At 34.9% G+C, this 13,332-nt stretch overlaps 1 protein-coding gene across 3 annotated transcripts in view; it reads right to left on the bottom strand.

Annotated features, from left to right (window-relative positions):
• Positions 1–13,332, bottom strand: part of LNPK (lunapark, ER junction formation factor) — a 112,442-nt gene that overhangs the window by 37,925 nt on the left and 61,185 nt on the right. For all 3 annotated transcript variants that reach the window (XM_069068455.1, XM_069068453.1, XM_069068454.1), the window contains exons 7-8: positions 13,087–13,170; positions 12,947–12,998 (exon numbers count right to left, since the gene is read on the bottom strand). In XM_069068455.1, the coding sequence (XP_068924556.1) occupies positions 12,947–12,998; positions 13,087–13,170 (136 nt within the window). The remainder of the gene's footprint in view (positions 1–12,946; positions 12,999–13,086; positions 13,171–13,332) is intronic.

Here is a 13,332-nt window from a genome sequence, read left to right on the forward strand (position 1 = left end):
GAACCCACTATCATAGAGTCATTCACAGTAGAATATATGAGTTAAGGATACAATTTAGTAATTACCTTTTCCTGAATAAACAACAGTTACAGTATTATCTTTCCCATGTGCTATAACTTCCACAGCCTTTGGAACATCATCTGGCTTCCACTTTACCCATACTTTAACTCCCAATCTTATTCTATCAGTAGAACCAAACTCTTCAGGTCCTCTGATAGTTATTTCAGAAGGAGGGTCAGTTTTCACAAGGGGTATTATTTCACAAGGAATAATAATCACTTGAACTATTCTATCATTTTTATAAATCTGTACGAGCTCTTCACTCAAATTTTGGAATACCACAATAATTTCTCCTTGATAATTAGAACTTCAAGCTGCTAAAGCTGATTTGGGTAATATTCACCCAAAATGATTTTTTGGGATTCTCATACATATTCCAGTAGTGATTTTTCTTATTTCTTCTCTATCCATCCAAAAGTCCTCTGAACAATATAAATCATATCCTGCTGAACCAGGTTTTCCTGGATGCAGTGCTGGGACATCTTGCCTCATAGTCCAATACTCAATATTTAGGATCTTACGTGTTTGTTGTTTTCTAATATGCAGATCTGGGGTGATCATTATGGCTAGAGGTGTATTTTGTCCCAAAGGTCTATTACTCAAATTACGTAAAGCAGTGAACAAATTATCCTTCCAATGTTGATACAAATTATTAGAACTTAATTTCCTTAACTCTTCTTTCAGTAATCCATTCATTCTTTCAATTAACCCAGATGCTTGTGGATAATATGGAATGATATATTCATTCTATATTGTTTAATATACAATATCTCTGAATTTCATTACCTTTTAAATGTGACCCACTGTCACTTTGAATCTGCACTGGAGTTCTATAATACAGACTTATGATATCTACAATTTTGCAGGTGCTTTTCTGAGTTGCATTCTTATAAGGACAAACCACTATTTCACCTGAATAGGTGTCAACACAAATACATATAAATCTGCATCCTTTATCTTGGGATAAGGGACCAATATAATCTATCTGACAAATTGGGTCTAGGACTTTTCCCCTTGTTATCTCTCCAGTTACTACCCAAGGAAAAGTTCATTCCTTTTTCAGTTGACATATGACATTCCTCTGCTACCTGTTTTAACAATGACTATGAGATAACCTCGTTAAGGTTGTAAGATAATACCTCGTTCCTGTGCCTACCAGTGTGTGGCCTGGCCTTAATGGCCGGCTGTTTGATGGACCCATTTTGCTAGTACTGCATGATCAGTTTGTTTCAAAGTAGGGACAATATGTTGAGTAGCAATCTCTGCTAGTTGAGCAGCATGTGCATTGTACTCACATTTGGAATGATATGGGCCATGTGAACATCTACATGAAAAACTGACAAATTAGTAACCAAAGACATGTCCCGTATATCTTTCCATAATTCTTTGCTCCAGGCTTGTTTACCATGAATTTCCCAATTTTGATTTTTCCCCATAGGAATTCATGTAGGTAACCCATTAGCTACTGCCTATGAATCAGAGAATATATGACACTGTCCTCCTCATTTCATTTTGATAGCTTGATGTACTGTCATAAATTCAGCATACTACTTCCATCTGTCCCAGTACTTTCCAAAGTCCACTTAATACATGGGCTATAGGCTACCACTTTCCAGTGCATTTTGTGACCCATCAGCTGTCCCATCAGTAAACCATGCATGTTTCTTTTATTCTTCAGTTTATACATCATATCCCCCCTTCCATTTTATTAAGGATTATACCAACTGCTGCTTGCACATTCAGGGGGTGTATTACTTCCCTCAGTATCTATGTTTGCTATAGATTCATATAGAGCAGAAACTCCACTTTTGCCTGTTTTAGATCTATTTTGAATATACCATTTCCATTTAATTATATTAGCCTCTTGTGCATGTTCAACTCTGTGAGAAGCTGGGGTACTCATTACCCAGGTCATAATTGAGACTCCATCCCTTAATATTACTTCATGGCCCAGAGTCAGCTGTTCAGTTTCTCTACCAATGCCCAATATGCAGCTAACAACTGCTTTACAAAAGGGGTATATTCAACTCCAGATAAAGGGAGTTTCCTAGACCAAAACCCTGAGTACATCTTGACTTTGTTGTTTTTGCCATAAACTACAGTTTGCATATTTATCCTGTACAGTCACTTATAATTCCATGGGGCCATTTTGCACAGGCCATAAATCTAGGGCCAATTGTATGGCAGCCTTGACATCTTCAAAAGTTTTACTCTGCTCAAGTCCCCAGTCAAATTCATATTTCTTCTGAGTAACTTTATAAAAGGGTTTCAAAATCTGTCCCAGATGCAGAATGTGATGCCTCCAATATCCAAATAACTATAAACTTTGGGGCCTCTTTCTTATTTGTAGGGATAGGAAAACCCTGAATCTTTTGTTGGGCTTGCGGAAGACTCTCTTGCAGCCATCATATGCCCCAAAATTTTATAGTTTGAGCTGACCCTTGAATCTTTGCAGGGTTAATTTCCCACTCTTTGCTTTCCATATGCTCAATTAAAAGGGTCAAACTCTTCTCCACTTCTTTTATATATTTTCCCTGTATCATAATATTATCTATGTAGTGGTAAACTATACACCAGGTAGCTCTAATTCATCCAAATGTTCAGTTACAATCCTATGACAAATAGTGGGGCTATGCAGATATCCTTCTGGCAAGCAGGTGAAAGTATATTGTCTGCCCTGCCAAGTGAAAACAAACTAGTCCCATTGTTTAGAGTCTATTGGGATAGTAAAGAAAGCATTGGCTAAATCAATAACTGTGTACCAAGTCCCATCATATTTCTGGATTCTTTCTATTAAGGTGACAGTATCTGGAATAGCAGCATAAAAGGGAAGAGTCATCTTATTCAATTATCTATAATCCACTGTCATTCTCCATGTCCCATCTGATTTTCGTACTGGCCAGACAAGATTATTTGATCAAGTGGTTGTAGGAACTAATATTCCTGCCTCACCATATTCCTTTATAGTATTGGTAATTTCATATTGCCCACCTGGCACACTATACTGCTTTGATTACTTCAGAAGGTTCAGGTAAAGTGATTGGGTCTGTTTTTATTTTTCCCACTAAAACTGTATTAATTCCTATCTTCCTTACTGCAAATTGGTATCTCCCCTCAGGTAAATTTAGAGTCATACCTCTCACTATATCTATTCCAATAATGTATTCAGGAATGGGTACAATTACCACAGTATATTCTTTCTTAGATAATTGTCAATTTTCATCGTTAGTTTGACTTGTCTGGCTGATACTTCAGCCCCTCTCAGTCCTAAGATCGTAACAGGAGTTCCATGCTTGAATTTATCAGGGTTCCCATATATAAGGGAGGCCTCTGCCCCAGTATCTATCAATACCCTAGTTACAGTATTTGATCTATTTTTCCAATATATAGCCAAATTGATATGGGGTCTGTAATCCTGTCTGTGGATTTCTTTAATCTGGGGTTTGGCCAATTTCCTATTCTCCCTGAAAATATACAAACTTACATACAAGGATTCAGGAAGATCTGTAGGGGAAGTTCTTACTTCCCTATTCTATCTAATATTAAGCCCCTTTTCTCATTAGTTGGAATACCATCTATTCTTCCAAAACCTACCCCTGCTCTCAAAAGAGCAGTAAACAATTCTTTTCTTGTCAATCTATTCTGACTTTGAATCCACTGGCTATTTGCTCTTCTCTTTCAAAGAAGTTTATCTTTTCCCCATTCCCCCAAGTCAGTTAACTGTGAAATCTTATGCACAACCTCTGAAAGAGGGTACCCTATCCCACCAATTAGTAGAGTCAAAATTAATTAGGTGCTTATAAACAGGAGGAGCTATTTTCACTATGATATTTCTGTGAGAAACTACTAAGGGAATACTATGATAAGCATCGGCATGTCTGACCATGATGGCAGTTTTCTTTATCTCTTCCTTTAACTTTCTCATACGGTCTAAGCAAGTTCCAGGATCTATCTCCACTAACCCAGAGAGTCAGTGGAATACATTTTATTGCATCCCTAGGCAGCTAAAGCCAACAGATTAGTTCTCCCTTTACCTCTTTGCATATGGTAACGCCTAAGTTTGATGTACAAATGGATTCTGACTAATACATATAAATTTCAAGCAATCTGTGTTATCTATTGATACTCCTCCAGCCTCTTCATCACTGATTCGCACCATCCAAGACACTAATGATTCTCCCATTCTTTTGGGTGAATAGACTTAGGGTATATCAATGACCTCATGCTGAGTAAAATCCTCAACTACTTCCCTAAACACAGTGTGGCCCCCGGGTTCTCCTGCTTTCTTCTAATATGGGCGAATGTCTGCACTCATAAAAGCCTCCTCATTTAACTCTGTTTCATTTTCCTCCCACCTGTCCTCCTCCCAGGTGTTTGGGCACCAATCAGGCCCAGCCTGTGCAAGGGTTGCATTGCTAATTTTTTTCTTCTTTTTCTGAGCCACACAGCAGCCTTCTTTTCTACCACATGAGACTTTCCAACTTGCTCTTCGAAAGGAAAGCTCACGCGCTACAACACAGAAAGTTTCTCCTGCAAATCAGCTAACTCCCTTTCCATTTGAGTTTTCTCTTCCAGCAGCTTGTCTCTGCCTTTATACATAAGGCAATAACTTGTTAGCAAGGCCCAGCCTCTCCTACACACACCTGCCAGTTCTTTCCCCAGTTCTACTGGTATTCCTTGCAAACATCTTTCCAAATCTCTAGGTTCTCCCTTAAGTTGCCTCAATTCCTAGTTTTCAGAGTCCTATATTTTTAGCCCATTCTCTTGCTAGGGAAGAATAAGGCAAATAATCCCATTCTGGGATATCCATTTCTCCTTCTAAAGCCCCAACCAAAGAGGTTGGATATTTTGCGATTCTCTTTGCAATGCTAAATATTTTGCCAATGCGATACTCACAGCAGCTGCTATGAATATGCTGGCATATCCCCAGATTTGAGTTGCAAGATATAACAGACTCTCCACATGGAAGACAGAACCAAAACATTTATTCAAACACTAGAAAACCAAATTCCAACACCAGAAAGTTAAATCCATCATAGCAACAAGAAAATCTATACACAGTAACACTGCAAAGGGTACTGAAATCCCCAAGCCTTCCCACAAACAACATTCAAAGCTCACTGACTGCTTCTTCTCTCTCCCTCAGCTCTAATTGCTCTCACCAACTTCTTCTGGACTCTACTCCACCCATCCTGTTCGACCCCTTTGGCAAGTTCTTCCCACCACAGACTCATTTGACTCAGACACCAATATGACTCAAGCAGGTCACATGGGCCTATTAATGGATTGGAAAGATGTTCCCATTAAGCAAAAGTGCATTAACAACACAGGACCTTGCTCAAACAACCATCCTCCCAATCCCACAATTTAATCTCTCTTCCTTTTCACTGTCTCCCACAAACATGCTCAAATTTCCTTTTATGTTTTATCTTTTAAAAAAATCTTCCCTATATCCTGCTATTTCTTTTATTAATAACCAAGTTCTTCCCTTCTTTACTATCAAATTTCTCAAAAAAGCAGTCTAAACTTCCTATTTCCATTTGTATATCATTAATAATAAATCAACAAACATTTATTAAGCACCTACTATATCCCAAGCACTGTGTTAATCTCCTTAACCTCTGACAATCTCACTTCTAACATTACCATTCAGCTAAAATTGTTCTTTTAAAAGTCACTTTTCCTTTAGTCCTAATTCTGACTTTTCTGTAGTACTCAACAACACTGATTACAGAAGTCTTCCTTGAAATACTCTTCCCTTGGTTTCTGTGCCACTTAAACCTGGTTCTCCTACCTCTTACCTGTTCTTTTTTCTTTTGCTAGATTAGCTATACCTCCTCTCATCCTCTAAATGTAAGTTATCTTCTTTTGCTATATGTCTGGATTATCTCTACTGGTCATCATTCCTAGCAAGCATTTGTCTCTGTTCTATGCCTCACTTGATAAAATAATCAGAGGGTCACTGAAACTCTGACATTACAGATGAGCAATGACAGAAGGAATTATGAAGGAATGATAAGATTTTAACATATATATGGGAGACACTTTATTAGAGAGAAGCCTTTAAGGCATTTTGCTCTAACAAATAAAAGATTTTTCAAACAATAACACAATAAGATTTTGTATTCTCTGCACCTTTCAGTCTATAACATATGAAATATAATTTGACCTTACTTGATGATTCAGGGTCATCATTAAGAAGCTCCACTATTGGACTTTGCTATCCATAGTATATTTCTATCTTAATTTTTCTGTCTAATCTACTATCAGTTGTTATTTCTAAACTATTATTGTCCTTGCCTCTAACAACCCTCCACTAAATATCCCTATTTTACTACTGGCTCAGAAAAGAGACAGCTATATTTTTTTAAAATTCCATTTTATGTAAAATATCTGCAAATACTGTCTAAATGAGCTATAGTGGGTTTCTAATGTAGGTAGTTGTGTCATAGGGTTTTATGACAGATATTTCAAAGGTCTTTTTCATTTACTTCTGAGTTCATTAATACATTCCAGAGGATGAACATTGTCAGAAATGTGATAAGTAGACTACTGCTGTAATAGCTTGCATTTAGATAGCATTTTTAAAAATTTTCAAAGTGCTTTCACATTCATTATCTTATGTGATGATCCTCAGGAGTGAAATAGAGCATTTTTAGATTTTACTATAAAAAAAGAAAATAAATGCTTTGTAACAATAAAGATTGCTCTTGAAATAATATTCTTTTTAAATTAAGTTTCAAGAAACTTGAAATTATTTTTAGAAACTTTTATCAAGTTAAATATCTGTGACATTAAACACAGTCTTTCTTAATTGCCAAATTAACGTAATTAACTATTCACATCAATATAGCACTTTAAGGTTTAACAAACTTCTTTCCTCACAACCACCTCAGGAGGTAGGCAGGGTATTCTCTGCTCCCTTTTAGAGATTAGGCAACTGAAGCCAAGAAGATTAAGTGATTTACCTAATGTCCCATAGATAGTAAATAGAAGAGGTGGGATTAAAATTCAGATTATCTAACTCAAAACCCAGCATTCTTTTCTTCTATACTATGCTATCTACAGTAGTAGTGAATAACTTCAATGCAGTGTATTCTACAGAACTGTCACAACTCTACACACTGCTACAAAACATCCCATGCCATCTAATTTCATGTGTTCTTCCTTTATATCCAAATAGTTTTGCAAAACATTTTTTTTCTAAGTAAACTATAGAAAGAGTTAAATAGCTTCTCTAAACAAGGTTTCTCATACAATTGGCTACTCTTATTCAGGCAAAACCTGAGTAAGTAAAAGGATATTATAGTCACATTCATAAAAGCATCATATTAAAAAATTTTATATGCAAAGGATACAAATAAAGGCTCTGAAAAATTTCTATCCTACATACACCACTTATAACCAAGTCTTACATCCAACCATGTAAGATACATAACAATACTGCAAGTAGGTAACAATAATACCATAAGTCTGACAGAGCTATGAATGGATCACATGTACGTATTCTTCAGTTTTTCAAACAAAATGAAGAAGCAGTTAATAGTCAAATGAAGAAATATATTTAATTTTAAAACAACTCACAAAGACAGTGTAAAGTCATAGAGCAGCATTCCAGACACCAGTGACAAATGCCTAGTGTACTCAAAGATAATGGAAAGTAAGAACATGACAAACTAGGTATACAGAGATCAACATCTCACACCTTATAGAGATGAGTTTCAAATAGATATATGACTTGGACATAAAACATAGTATCACAAACAAACTAGAAGAGTAAGGAAGAAATTATCTTTTAGATATGATAGGAAGTCGTTTATGACCAAAGAGAAAATCACGGAAGATAAAATAGAGAATTTTGATTATATAAAATTTCAAAGATCTTAAGCAAACAAAATCAATGTAGTTAAAATTAGAAGGGAAACAGTTAACTAAAAAGAAATCTTTGCAGTGTACTCTCTCATAAAGGTCTCAATTCTAAGAGATATAAGGAACTGATTCAAATTTGTAAGAATAAGAGCTTTACCCCAACAAACAGAAGACAATTCTCAAGGGCAGAAAGCCAAACAATCAATAGCATGTGGAAAAAATGCTACAAATCCCCATTAGAGAAATGCCTATTAAAATGTCAAAAGTAGATACTGAGGTCAGACTTCATACCCATTAGACTGACAAAAATGACAAAAAAGGGAAAATGAGAAATGAGGGAGAGGCTGCAGGAAAACAGGCACATTAAAGTACTGTTGGTGGATCTCTGACATGGTTCAGACATTCTAGAAGATAATTTAGAGCTACACTCCCAAAAAAGTTAATAAACTAAGCAAACCCTTTGAAGCAGAGATACCACTATAGCTATAGCCCAAAAACATCAAAGAAAAAAGAAAAGGAGCCATGTGTACAAAAATATTTACAGTAGCTCTTTTGTGGTGACAAAAAATTGGAAACTAAGAGTGCTTATCAATTGGGAAATAGCTGAATAAATTATGGTATAAGGAAGTAATGCAAACTTCTTACATGTGCTGTAAGAAATGATGAAGGGAATAATTTTTGAGAAACCTAGGAAAACTTGTGCAAAGTGATGAATTTAAAATGCAGAAAGAGATATACATGTATGGACATGGTTAAGATGGGAATTTGTTTTGCCAGACTATATAGATATGCATATATGGATTAGTTTTTCGGGTTGGTGTTGTTTTTTTTAATTTGTTCAGTGAGAAAGTGAGAAAATGGGAGGCTCAGATTAATCTTTCAAAATACCTAACATGAGAAACAAAAAAATAATAAACAAAGAAAATTGATCCAAAGTGAAGCAAACACTTTATACAGTAACACTAAAGACAAGTAACTTTGAAAAACTTTAGAACTGTGATCAATAAAATGCTACCCACTTCCTGAAAGGTAATGAATTCAGGGTGCAGACTGAGATATATAATTTTTGGACTTGGTCAATGGGAGAATCTATTTTGTTTACTCATATTTGTTACAAGGGTTTTGTTTTGTTTTTTCTCCCACTTAGGGGAAGAAAGAGAAAAAAAGGAATTTTATTTTAAAATATTTTCTAAAAAAAGAAAATAAAAGCATTCTACAGCACTCAAAAAAAAAATTGAGAACCAATCAGAATAGCAAATAAGGTCTGAAGAAAACTGGGCCAAAAGGAATCATTATGTATATAAGAAAACAGGAAAACCAAATTTCAAATTAGAAAGAAAATTAGGGAATGAACCCAACTCTGTTTATAGATGTGGAAATCAATTAGCCCCACATAAGCAAAATGATTTGTCCCCAGTCATACAGGTAATTGTTATTGTTGGGATTTGAATCTAAATTCCAAACTCCAAATCCAAATTGCTGACTCCAAAAGCAGGGATCTATCTACTACATTGGGCAGGTAGGTGGCATAAATAAATGAATGGATAGACAGAGAGAAAGAAAGATGAAGTAAATAAAGTGTTGGACTCTGAGTTAATAAGACCTGTGTTCAAATCCCACCATAAGCACTTACTGACCCTGAGTAAGTCCCTTAACTTCTCTCAACCTCAGTTTCATCATTTATAAAACAGGTATAATAATAGCACCAACTTCCTAGAGTTTATTTCTGGGATCAAATGAGATAACGTTGAGTGCTTTGCAAAACTCAAAACATTGCATAAATGTTAGTTGCTATTATTGTTATAACATAGTGCTTCCCCTCTCAGAGATAATACAACCAAATCAACTCTGTTATGTCAGATTATCACTTCTGAAATTATTTATTTCATAACTACATGGAAGCTGTGCCCAGGAACGCAAACACCTAAAGAACAGGGATATACATCCTAAATCTAGAATTAAGCCAAAACAAAAACAGAGAACATCATTGGTTATTCTAAAATTAAAACATAGCATCCTAAGTAGGGCATTTATTCAGTTTTCAAAAAGTATACTGAGAAAGAGAACACTGGCTTCTTAAAATATCTTGGACATGATACATAAATATTTCTAAATCATAAAGAATAGTTATGTCAGTAAATGAGACCAAAAGTCTGTTAATTTTTTTTTTTAAAGCAATCGGGGTTAAGTAACTTGCTCAAGGTTACACGGACAGTTATCATTTCTGGGTGTGGTGCTGAGTATCTGAGCCCAGATTTGATCCCCAGGTCATCCCGACACTGAAGTTGGTGCTCTTACTCACTGAGCCACCTGGCCGCCCCTAAGTCTGTTGATTTTTTAAAAAATTAAACAAGAATAAAGAAACGTGTAGCAACAAAATAAAATCAAATGAATGACTGAAATCAAGACTAACCTCTTAGAAATTATAAATTAACAGCTCTCCTATACCTTGAAATGAAACATACATATTTTATCTATTTTCCCTAAAATAAGGGCTATTCCTTGAAGTTCACCATAAATTTTATCATAAAAAACTTCAAATCCCTTCAAGTGTAAAGGACTATATGGAAATGAAACAGGGTTTTCAATTGCCAAGGCAACCTGAGAAGCAGCTTGAACCAACAAGTTAAATTAAGATAGGTGTAGATGGAATTCTGATCACTCTCTGAGACTGTCCAAGTGCAATCACTAAAATAACCACTGTAGGCACACAGCCAAAGGGGGTTATAGTTATATAAAATTCCTCCCCTAAAGAAGAATGCACATTTACCACTGCTTCTACTCTTCTCCCCTCTCTCTGACCTGCCCTCAGTTAAAGTGAAATTAAGGCGAAAGAGTACACAGAGAAATCATGGAGCTTGGGTACAAGGAAAGGGGATCAAAATATCAGTTACCAGAATTCAGTCTACATTGTTGCCAATAGCGAGTCACTTCATGGCAATGTATTCTTCCCATTTTAAGAAATAATGGAGTGATGCTGACAGTGTCATAAAAGGTCTGAATAATGGAAATACCTTTGTGCCAATTCTAGAAATAAATTTAACAAATACTTTTCTTGAGACATTAAGAATCTGAGGAGGCTAGGTGGCTCAGTGAATAGAGCACTAGCCCTGGAGTCAGGAGGACCTGAGTTCAAATCCGAGCTCAGAAACTTAACACAAAAAACCAGCCATGTGACCCTGGGCAAGTCACTTAACCCCAACTGCCCTACCTTCCCCCCTCCATAAAGCAAAAAAAAAAAAAAAAATCAGATATAACTGGATTTGGTATTTACAGGTTTGTGATCTGTTGTTGCATGTTAAAAAATGTAAACATTAACTTCACCCTTTCTAATGAAAGACACAATGTACTATTTGACAAAAATGTACTGCCTCTCCAACTTTTCTAGGGATTATGGGAAAATATTTTAAAAGGCCTACACAAGCATAGATAAGCAGAAAAAAATTAATAGGACACTACTCTTAAGTTTTTATACAAGTAATAAAATACTGCATGTACTAGATAAAGCAATTATGGATTCTCTTCATCAAAAGGAAGCAACTGTCTTAATTTTACAGGCAAGAACTTTACATAAACTTTTATTTATTTTTAATAACTACTTTCAGAATGCTTACTAGTGCAATAGAACACAGTTCCAATGGTGTTATGCATTTTGTTAACAAACTATATGGAAATTTCCCTTGTGAGACTGTCTTAAGGGAGAAATGCCCATCTGAACACTTACTGGACACTTAGATAGGAGACTGGTAGCTTTTCAAATCAAATTTCACAAAAAAACAATAGAGATATTTACTAAGAATCTATGAGAAAAGTATAAAATGCAGGAAATACTATAAAAATTCCTGGAACTTTATATGAACAAAAACAACAAAAATTATTTCCTTTAAAGGAAGTAAAAATTACTAGAAAATTTAAATTATAATTATGTAGATTCATTGCATATTAATTTATGCTAAATTATGAATTTTCAGTATTTTGAAAGAAAATTGAAAGCACAGGACAGGTAAAAGTCCTGGGTTTGGAAATCAAGACTTGAGTTATCTGTGTGACATTCGGCAAGTCTTTTAACTCTTCAGTGCCTTATTTTCAGCATCAATAAAACAAAGAAAGAGGATTAGAAGATGGCCAAAGGTTCTTTCCAACTGTAAATGGATTATCTCCAATATGAAAAAATTATTAATACGTAAAAAATCTATTATTTTTTTAGTATTTGTGAAAGTGTTTTTTGTAAAGAATCAAGTTTCTCTCACAAGTGCTTTAGAACACTATCAGAAGTTCATGAAAAAAAACAGGTGCTTTGACTGCTATTTTTAAAAAGAGAAGACTGAAGACAAAAACCTCCAGGTCATACAGCACTAGCACCACTGGATTCAGGGAGGAAAGCAGTCATAACCTGCTCAAAACTCAAATGGTTTTATTTTAAACGCTCATTTTAAGCAAAACTTAGTATACCTCACCAGATCACAAATTTTCAAACTTACTTAGTACTAAGATGATATGCAATTAATAGTTTTCCTTGTGCTACACAATCAAAAGGTTTTAAAACAATTTTAAGAACGGTTGCTTCAGTTTTCTTATTTATGTGTTTATCTAATTCCTAAACTCACAAAAAACATAAATACAAAAAAAAAAGCTCCACAGGAAAATGAGTCAATATAAAGATTCAAAGACTTTTGCTATAATCAAACTGCCAAATGACTGAAAACAAAACAAAAGAAACTTGTACTAAAATCTCAAACAAGGTTACTCAAATTTCAAGAGGTTAAAATCAATTCCAGATTTCCAGATCCTCAACAGGTATTAACATTCCAGGAGTAACCTCATTTGTCAAACCATTCACATAAAGATCTACCATCATCAGGTAAAATAACCACCTACCCCAAATTGTATTCCAAAACAAATGTAAAAACAAAAACATTCCACATAGATTTTCACACTTCTCCATCACACTTCAGAACTCACTTGTATAAATATGGATCTTTCCAACAGCAGCAGCAATTTCTACAAAGTTATTTACCTTGTCCAGGCCTTGCAGTTGCAGATGCTCCTAAAGATGATGGCTCAAGCTCCTGTTAATTATAGGAAATTGTAAGTCTTGTAAGAGTTTTGCTATACAATATATTTTATAATAAATGATTATTACTATAAGGGTCCTACCTTTGCCTTCCTTGATTCTGGATCAAATCTCTCAAGAATTAATTTAGCAGTCTTGTAAGTTTCTTTTTCCATGACTTCTTCAAGCTGTGAACAAAAATTTCCATAAGTTGTCATTTTTCAATTTTAACTGCTTATAAATGTTATTTTCACAAGTCTGATTTAAAATTTGTTAAAGTGAAAAGCTGAGTAAAAACACACCATGTAATATATCAACACAGTATTGAAAGACTTCCTACATTCAAAAAT

The sequence above is a fragment of the Petaurus breviceps genome, unplaced genomic scaffold (genome assembly GCF_028583685.1).
Source record: "Petaurus breviceps papuanus isolate PSGF00001 unplaced genomic scaffold, PetGlider_PUasm1.0 90763, whole genome shotgun sequence".
In the NCBI taxonomy this organism is placed as follows: domain Eukaryota; kingdom Metazoa; phylum Chordata; class Mammalia; order Diprotodontia; family Petauridae; genus Petaurus; species Petaurus breviceps.